Source organism: Dendrobium catenatum, unplaced genomic scaffold (genome assembly GCF_001605985.2).
Source record: "Dendrobium catenatum unplaced genomic scaffold, ASM160598v2 fragScaff_scaffold_692, whole genome shotgun sequence".
Classification (NCBI taxonomy): Eukaryota; Viridiplantae; Streptophyta; class Magnoliopsida; order Asparagales; family Orchidaceae; genus Dendrobium; species Dendrobium catenatum.
Genome location: NW_021319154.1, coordinates 418,598 through 428,684, shown reverse-complemented (window position 1 = coordinate 428,684; position 10,087 = coordinate 418,598). Strand labels below are relative to the sequence as shown.

Here is a 10,087-nt window from a genome sequence, read left to right as displayed (position 1 = left end):
ATCTTCTCCTCCAGATCCGCTTTAAATTGACCCATCTCGATCTCCAAGACTTCGACCCGCTTAGATGCCATGGGAACCAAAGAGATGCCTCCGGATCCACTGGAAACTGCAGTTTTTTTTTTCACCAAGTTTTCCCTTCCAATCAGCAAAAATCGGCAGCAAAACAGTGGAAAAAAACAGCCCTCCACCGCCCGGATCTCGCTCTGATACCAATTTGATAGGTACCACTTGAATATTTCAAGTGATTCCTATCGAATCTAAGCCAAATCACAAGTAACCCGCTATTTTATATGGGAACACAGCCACCAAACACAAAAACAGCGAACAAACGTGAAGAAAATTGAGAGAAATTGAGTGAAATTGTTGTAGATTGCAAAAAAATAACGAACCGATACAATGATCCTCTATTCGAGTGGAGGATCCACTCTCCCGACGCTCTCTAGATGAAATCTAGAGCCCCACGACCACCCCCCGTAGCAATTCTCAAGCACACAAGGAATAATCTACATAAAACCTAAAACCTAGGTTAATTCCCTCTTAATACAATCTAATTCAAAACAAATGCAAAATGACATCTCTACCCTTCATTCTCCCTCCAAAATCACTTAAATTTTGTTTGAATTGCTAGTGGACCCCACCCTCAAGCCCCCCTGTTTCTTCCGCTTCCGCCTGGAGAAGACCCGGACCTGCTGGGCCGGTCCAGGTTGGACCGGCCTAACAGAGAGGGAAATAAAAGTTGGCAATAGAAGCATGACGTGATTCAAGTAGTTGAATAGTCCAACTATATGGTTTAACATCAATATAAGAAATCTTATAGTTTTTTTGAAGTATGGTTCCAACATTTGAATCATATTAGTACTATCTTTAATTTTATTTTTTTCATAACATATTTATTCTTTGCAATTTTGAAATAAGAAAGTAAATTTAGCACTACCAAAGACCTAAAGTTCAGACATAACTTTCATGGATGATTCATTTGATTAATATTGTAGATCAACAATCACCACTTTTTCAAAAGCTCAGGGGAATGTTCTCCTTCAAGTGGCTTGAATAGGAGGAGAATTTCTTAAAGTGCATTGATGCAAAACTAATATATTTCTGATAAATTGAAACAAAATTCACTAGATCATATGTGAGATCTCACTTTTTTTATATCCATGATGTTGTATAACTGTGACCCTACTTGCACCTCACTGCAATAAATCCTTTTTACAAATGCTTTCATTATTTTACAAAAGGAAGAGACTTTTTTTCATCCAAATCTTGTTGGACATGGAGAAAGACCATTTGCTTATAAGGTCTCTAGGTCTATATAGTAACGTAATCTATTTGAAAATTTAAGAAAAAATTTTCTTTCTCATTCCTTAACTATGAATGCATCCAAGTTTAAACATGACATTGCCAATCATACTCATTAACAGTCTTCATTAGTAAAATAACACTTTTGTTTGAAACTCTCTTCTTTTTTTTTTTAAGTTAGTCATTTTTGTGAGCATCGTTGCTCTCAAATAGGTGCGCGTTTAGAACGACTAACTCCCACAGATAACATTAAGAAAACAATTTTTTTAAGAAAGAAGATAAATTCAAATCTTAGAGGCAAATTGCAAGCCTTCTATCTGAAGCTGCCTCAGGTCCAGCACTGATGGCTGAACCCTTGCAACCTTAGAAATTGCCTTATTCTCTTCAGGAGAAGCAGATTCCAAGAAAGCTCCAACCACCTTACCATCTTTAATCCAGTAGGTACCGAATTTTGGTTTTGAGGATGTTGGGTTATTGTCACCAAAGAGAACAGTATCTCCGATATTATCTCCATAGAATTGCCATGATAGATCAAATGAACGGGAATAGAAGTATGGTAGGTAGTCATATTCCTCGATTGTTTCGCCCGCTTCTACGGCTTTGATTCCCTGAATTGCAAGCGAGAAGGGCGGGCGAATTGTCAGGTATTTTAATTTGAGATGATCACAGTATCATAATTGATTGATATTAAGCATATATTGGCCTATACAATTTTTCTCCAAATGCTTTGTAGTAATACCTTCACAGCTTGCTCTGCAGATTTTCTTGCATGATCAACATGCTCCACTCTCCTCATTTCTTTGTACAGCTTCAACGGGAATGTGGCCACATCTCCAACAGCATACACATTGGGAACACTAGTTTTGAAGTAACCATCTGTCTGCAGAGAGCCAGAAATCATGAATGAATTTTAGCGTTCACAAAATGAAAAAAAAGAAGCCCGGCGGGTACTGTAGCCATGTAACTATGAACAGGCTCTAACATGGAGGACTCTAAACCCCTTTGTCAGTCCTATCCACTAATAAGGAGGGTAAGTTGAATGACTCTGACTGGGGATTCTGTGTAATTATCTTCTTCATGTTATGTTTATTTATTAGAAATGATCTTTCTTTATTAGATTTAAATGAGAATTTGACTTTTAACCGAACACAATGGTGAAAAAGGATTCATGTAGCCGACCCCACATAGTGGGACAAAGACTTGATGTTATTGTTGTTGTATGTTATGTTTATTTTTAGCGATAAGTCTCATCTAATTGCCAAAAAGATCTTATGTTAAAGAACATCACGATCCACAAATTAAGACATTCCTGGCAGCTGAGATATTGAGCTAATAGTCAATCATCACTTCATCCTCAAGTAAGTTTTTTTTTTTTTTTTTTTCACATCTTTTAAGAAAAACATTTAATTTTATTGTTTCTGTACAAAATATGATCTCTTCGAATTGATTTTGCTGCATTTATCTGAGAAATCAATCCTCTTTAATTAATCATTTTGCTACACCTATTTGAAATTTCAAGTATAAAGCATTAGGGATTCTCCCGCGTGAATATTTGAAGACGCTCTTTTAATCCCCGTTAATTTTATAGTTTCTTTCCCTTCTCCTAATCTGAACAGTAATCCAAAGCCAAAGGTGAGAAAGAAGTACAAAAGCAAACTTTTTAGAGTAACATGAGTCAGTCACTCAAAGAAAGTAGATCACCCCTTTAAACAAACCTGTTAAAAGAATCAAAGTTGGTGTTCTTATTTTCTACATTTTCTTCAACAACACGCAACATTTTTTGGGAGTTTGACGAGTCTTAATTAAGATTATTGAGAGAAAATAAAATAATAAAGCATATGATGGACATATTAAAAATATCAAGAATTTTATATCGATTCACTGAATTGATGGCTAGGCCTTGTTGCATTCATTATGGATTTTATTATGATGGTAGAGTTTTACAGCTATAAATCACAAGCTCCCTAAATATGGAAAAAAATATATTGGACAACCCAATATACAATAAAATCCTTAAAACACTACTACTAAAATAATTTGCAACTATCAATTTACGTTTGAATCTATGTAAGGTATGTTTTCTTGGGGTATTAATCAGACTCCATAGCTTAACACAAATCAAATATGCATGCTTTTATATATCAGTATAAGGTACGGTGTTAATCTTCCATACATTAATACTTCTGAAAGAAATCTTTGCTATTAGAGGGAATGCTAACATTTCATACAGAAGGAACTGAACTAACCTTTATTCCTCCTTTCTCTTCTTTCACTTGGCCTTTAAAAAGTGTTGTAAGAGGTCTTCCGCCAACACCCACAACAACAATATCAGCATCAAGAACTCTTCCATCTTCCAGCTTCACTGATTTCACCTGATTTAGGTAAAATTTGTCAAAAAATAAAAAAGGACTGTATAACCACCTCAACATTGATTCACCCCATGCGCTCAAAAACTTACATTCATGTTCAAATCAACATCGAATCCAACAGCTACTGTACCTTTGATAATCTTAACACCTTTACTAACATAATAGGCCTCATAGAATGCAGCAATTTCAGCAGTGAAAAGACGAGGCACTGCATAAGGCAATGTGAATGGATTTACAAATCAGTGGGGTTTTAAGACCTTTGATAAACTTGTTGGGTAATAGAAGAACCATCAGAAAAAAAAAAAAAATTGAAAAGATATCACGCACACACAAATTTTATATAGATACAACTAATAGATAGCTATGTTGTATTGTTGTCGTTGCAGATTTCATTATTATTTGATTATGAAGAACATTCAACCTCAATTCTTGTGATTTAAAAATAACATGTCGCCCCCTCTTTATAAATAAAAAATAAAAATAAAAATAAAAAGAAAAAGAAAAAATAAAAAAAAAATGTCGCCCCCTCTTTATAAAGAAAAATTTATGATAGCTGAAAATACTAAAATTTTCAAAACGCCCTTAAAAAATAATCACAAATTCTTGGATATCATTCTCGAATATGCACCCGCTCTTCTAATTCCTATGATAAAAACTAGGCTCCACAACTAAAAAACAGAAAAAGAAAAGAAACATAAGTTCAATCTTGAACCTAAAATAGTTTCATTTCGCAGCTACAATGTAACAACTCATAAATAGGAGAGTAACTGGAGTTGAAGCAAAATACAGCCTAGAAATTTTTTTAATAAGATTCGTGCAAGCAAATGATACTCAACTGCACCAAGGTTCAGGATAAACCATAGTAACATCGAAGTTGTTGATTCTCATTGCTGCACTGAGTTCAAGGCCAATATATCCACCGCCAACAATCACAGCCTTTCCATTCTTCTTTAACTGGATTGCATCTACAAGTTTATCGGCATCTTGAATCTCTCTCAGGTAGAAAATGTTATTAGCATTTGCACCTTGAACACCAAAATCAGTCAACTTTATAACCTGCATCCACAATAATTTAATATTTTAAAAAAATGAACACCAAAATATAAAGGAGAAAAAAAACAAAAAATATGGTATGTGATATTGTTATATAGAGTGATATTGTTAGAAGATAGAGGCTATATAATTATTAGAACAAAGACTGAATATATGATACATAATTTTAGCGGGTATGATTTTAATTATTAACATTTAATATTATTAGAAGATAAAGTGATACACATGTGATATATATATATATATATATATATATATATATATATATAACTTTTAGAGTCAAGCCAAGATAAAATGGAGAAATATCTGAGAAGTATTGTGTGATAAATGATTTCATTGAGACTTAAAAAATAAATTATATGAAATCGTAATTAAGCAACAATATAAAATGGATCAACATTTTGATCGAGTCAAAAGATAAATCATCGATATCTAAATTCAACATGGCAGAAATAAGATGTTAAGATGAATTTATAGAAAATAACAATGTTAAATTAATGGATAATTATGTTAAAAGAAAGATTAAAGTGGCATCTATTGAAGATATGATGACTAAAAATGGATATAGATGACATGAAAATGCACAACGAATGATAGAAAATATATCTATTAAATGAGTTAATCAAATTGGAGGTAGAATACCAGGAAGAAAAATGAGTAGAGTTAGGCTTAAATTGATAGAAGTTGTACAAAATAATTTTCAGAGAATAAATTTAATACCTCAAATAAAACACAAAAGAAATGAATGAAAAATGATATACATAACACTGATGCAAAATAGTTAGGATAAGACTAATGATGATGATAATCACTATAAAGTACAAACCTACCGTGGAACCTGTAGCAATAATCAAAATTTCATAGGCAAAGGCTGCTCCGCTTGCACTTGTAAGAAACATAGAAGCAAGATCTGCCTTTACAATTTCTGTGCTTAGTATCAGATCAATGCCTGCGTCAAAATACACCGTGTGACAAAATCAAAGAGAAGTAATAACAATAGTTTATATTTTAATACTTTCATGAGATCAGAAAAAAAGAAAAATATTTTATTCAGGTCAGATTCATTACTAGACGTGGACTGACATGACAATAAACAACAGGCAGAGGTTTTATTCATCACTACAACCTATATATAATGTAACATAGAGGAAGACTTTGGAGGCTTAAACTAGTCAGTGACATGAAATATAAACTACCAAGAACCAATATGCTGATTAACTTTTTTCAGGAGAAGATACCGGATGGCGTGAAGTTTGTCAACTTAAGGCTGTTGACTTTGCTTTTATCCAAATCCTTGGTCAAAGGATTTGACTTGGTCAAATTGATCAAGCCAGGCCCCAAGGCCTCTCCCATTCAATTCCAAGGAAACCAAGTCTGTGGAGCCTAGACCCAGACCATGGGTCAACCTGGTTGACCCAAATCCTTCTCTTCTTGATTTCAAATCCATTTGAAACCTTCTAGCTCAATCTCTTACTCCCCTTGGGTTACATGGGTCAGACCAACCTTGTTGAGCTCAGATCCAAGTACTGGGGTTGACCTAGGTTGACCCATTAAAGCCATGTGGAGCCCAAATTAAATTCAAACCAAATCCACCTTATGCTTGGCTCAATCCCTTTACTCATTGGACTTAATTGACTAGGTTGACCAGGTCAACCATTTACCTGGTCAACCCGAGCCTTAATTGGGTCAAATCAACCTATTTAAGCCAATTAAGACCTATTTAACACATTAAAATCCTTCCAATTGGGTCCCTCATTCAAACCCACGGCTAAATCACATAATCCTCCCTCCTAATTAGCCCTAGAATAGATGGTATCACTTTCTCTTTTTTTAAAGCCTATTGGTTTATTATAAAAGATGACTTATGGAAAGCCATTAAATTGTTTTTTGATACCTCTATTATGGATCATTTATGGAAGGAGACTATTATTGTTTTGATTCCAAAAATCAGTAATCCTCTAACTCCCTCAAATTATAGACCGATTAGTTTATGTAATTCTGTTTACAAAGTGTTGGCAAAGATTCTTATGAATAGATTGACTCCAATCATGCATAAATTAATCTCTGAAGAGCAAGCGGCATTCATCAAAGGTAGATCCTTGTCCGACCATGTCTTAATAGCCCAAGAGGTCATGCACAAATTAAGAATTTCAAATTCTCAAAAAGGCTTTGTTTCTTTTAAAGTTGATATGGAATAAGCTTATGATTCCATGGGATGGCTTACCTTGGAAAAAGCTTTAAGTTATTTTGGTTTTCCTTGTTTCTTCTCTAAGCTGATTTTAGAATGTATTAAAAATTCTAAATTCACTATATCTATCAATGGTAGCTTCTCAAATTGGATTGAAGGTCATTGTGGCTTTAGACAAGGTTGCCCCTTGTCTCCTTATCTCTTCATTCTTTGTGCACAACTATTATCAAATGCTTTTAAACAAAGAGGTGCTTCATTGGGAGTTCATATTTGTGCAAATGGACCATATATTTCTCACTTATTGTATGCAGATGATGTGATTATCTTCTCATAAGCCACTCTTAAAGCTACCAAACAGATTAAATCTATTTTGGCCAATTTTTGTAATTGGACAGGTTTGTCCATCAATGTAAATAAATCTTCTATAATGTTCAGCAAAAATGTTAGGAGGAGGAGATCTATTGGCCGAATAATGGGGTTCAATCAAGCAAATCAGATTTCTTATCTTGGAGTAAGGCTTGCAATGAGAAGGTTAGTCAAAGATGATTTCAATTTCATTATTGATAAAGCATTGAGAATGACAAACACTTGGGGTGAAAGACTTATTTCTCTGGATGGGAGAATTTTATTAACAAAATCTGTCTTGCTTTCATACACTACCTTCCATTGTACTAACTCCCTTGTTCCCAAAAGTATTCTTGATGAAGTAGATAAAATTTGTATAAGTTTTTTGTGGAACAAATCAAATGGTAGGAATGACATTCATTATGTTAATTGGCAAACCATGTGCTTACCTATCAAATGGGGAGGTAGATCACTTCACTCTTGTTCTACTAAACCCTAAACCCTAAACCCTAAACCCTAAACCCTAAACTCTAAATCCTAAAAAATCCTAAACCCTAAACCCTAAACACTAAACCCTAAACCCTAAACCCTAAATCAAGAATTTCTTGGAAATACTTGAATGATAAAGAATCTTTTATCCATAAAGTATTTTTTACTAAATACGGGAAGTTGCTGGAAAATCTGAACAGCAAAAATTCGGGATCACCCTCATGGAAAATCCTCAGATCGGGTGGCAAAGCTATAAGGCCTTTCATTAGATGGAAGCTGGGCAATGGATCAGACATTGATGCGGTTAATGATGTATGGATTTTGGATAAGAGTATTACTGAATGACCAACCTTCATTGCTCCTATTGACTGCAGCAGTTTCACTGTTTCAAATTTTCTACTTAATGGAACCTGAGATGTAGAAAACATGAAAAGTTTCTTGGGAGAAGACTTGATCAATCTTATACTATAAAACATTGTCCCAAACAGTTCAAGTAAAGATTGTATGGAATTGTTGTTTAAATACAATGGAAAATCTATATCTTCTATGGTCTATGAATTATCGGTTAAACATGATGAACCGAAAGAATTATGGAAATGGTTGAAGAAAGCAAGACTAAACCCAAAAGTGGAATCCCTTCGTGGAGAATTTTCAACAATGCTCTTCCCACTTTTGACTTTCTTGAACACAGGAGATTAATTAGGGATAATCAATGTCCAAGGAGCTGCAATGCAATAGAAGATAGAGATCATATTGTAGCTAATTGTGATAAACTGAAGGAAGTTCTGAAACAGATTAAGGAATGGGGATTTGTTTTTTATGATTTCCATTCTATACAAGACTGCTGTAATCATTTGTCTTCTCAATCTCCATTCATGATCAATCTCTATTGCTCGGTGCTATATTTTACTTGGAAATCAAGGAATAGCTTCATTCATAATGGGAAAGAGGATAGCTCTCTTAGCATTGCTTCCAAAGCAATTGGTTTTGCTTCATTCGTAAATCTTGGGAATCATAGTATCTCGGGTATATGGGATGTCAACCAACCTTATAGGTTGTCTAATCCTCATTGGCATCCCCCTCCACCCGATTGGCTCAAAGTCAATGTAGATGCTTCATTACTTCCTTCATACAAAGCCGGAATTGGAGGAGTGTTTTGTGATCATAAAGGAAGATTTCTTCTAGCATTTGGAAAACCGTACACTCATTGGGACATATCGGCTTTGGAATTTTTGGCCACTCAATATATAAAGGAGATGCTAAAGGATTGGATCTTTAAATACAAGGGAATCATCATAGAAGGTGATAATATCAATATCATAATGCTCTTGAAGGAAGTCAAGAAGAATGGTGAAACAAGGTATGCAAATATTCATATTTTTGATGAATTTAATAACGTTATCTTCAATTGTGTTGATAGAAATTGTAATAAGTTAGCGGACTTATGTGCTAACTATGGTATCTTGTCTTCTTTTATTTGGGATGATGTTAGTCTCAATAAGATTTCTCCTTTATTTATGTCTATATTAAAGGAGGAATCAATAGTTCGAGCCTTTTACTTTGTAATAATTTCTTCTTTTCTTCAATGCTAATTGAGGCATTTTCCTTCAAAAAAAAAAAAAAAAGCCCTAGAATAGATCTAGGCTGTTCATTCTTGGCTCTAATCCTTTAAATACCCTCTTTAGATGGACAAATCTGTTCGGAAACAGAGCTCTTTTATCGTGGAATTAGACCTCCTATTAACGTTGGCTTATCTGTCAGTCGCGTCGGGTCTGCCGCTCAATTGAGAGCTATGAAACAAGTCCGCGGTAGTTCAAAACTAGAATTGGCACAATATCGCGAAGTGGCCGCCTTCGCTCAATTTGGGTCAGACCTTGATGCTGCGACTCAGGCATTACCCAATAGAGGTGCGAGGCTGACAGAAGTGCCCAAACAACCACAATATTCACCACTTCCAATTGAAAAACAAATTGTAGTGATTTATGCAGCTGTCAATGGCTTCTGGAGTTCTTAGAAGGGTCTCTTGCTTTTTGCTTTCACCCTAGAGCCTCCTAACCCGAGAACTCTCGTGTGTGAGCTATCCTAAACTTCCTTCACCTTTCCCAACCTAGATCCACCGTCAAACACCTGCCGGCGGCGAGCTTCTGGCGAGGTCAAGCCTTATTCATCCAAGCTCCTACATAGCTTGATTTGGCGCGTTCCAAACCACGATTTTGAGAGGACGAGATACGTGGACAATCTACAAGCTCAGAGAAATCGAATCCTTGATGATCCAACGGTATAATCACTTGAAAACCCTAGATCTAGGTCACCACACTTAGGGTTATATAACTTTCTATACATC

The 10,087-nt window shown here is 34.9% G+C and overlaps 1 protein-coding gene across 1 annotated transcript in view; it reads right to left on the bottom strand.

The window, feature by feature from the left end:
• Positions 1-1,375: 1,375 nt before the first annotated feature.
• LOC110092922 (monodehydroascorbate reductase 3, cytosolic-like) overlaps positions 1,376-10,087 on the bottom strand; it is a 33,135-nt gene continuing 24,423 nt past the window's right edge. Inside the window, exons 3-8 of the mRNA XM_028695838.1 lie at positions 5,552-5,670; positions 4,505-4,724; positions 3,758-3,876; positions 3,546-3,671; positions 2,039-2,179; positions 1,376-1,907 (exon numbers count right to left, since the gene is read on the bottom strand). Coding sequence (XP_028551671.1) covers positions 1,584-1,907; positions 2,039-2,179; positions 3,546-3,671; positions 3,758-3,876; positions 4,505-4,724; positions 5,552-5,670 — 1,049 coding nt within the window. The 3' untranslated portion in view covers positions 1,376-1,583. The remainder of the gene's footprint in view (positions 1,908-2,038; positions 2,180-3,545; positions 3,672-3,757; positions 3,877-4,504; positions 4,725-5,551; positions 5,671-10,087) is intronic.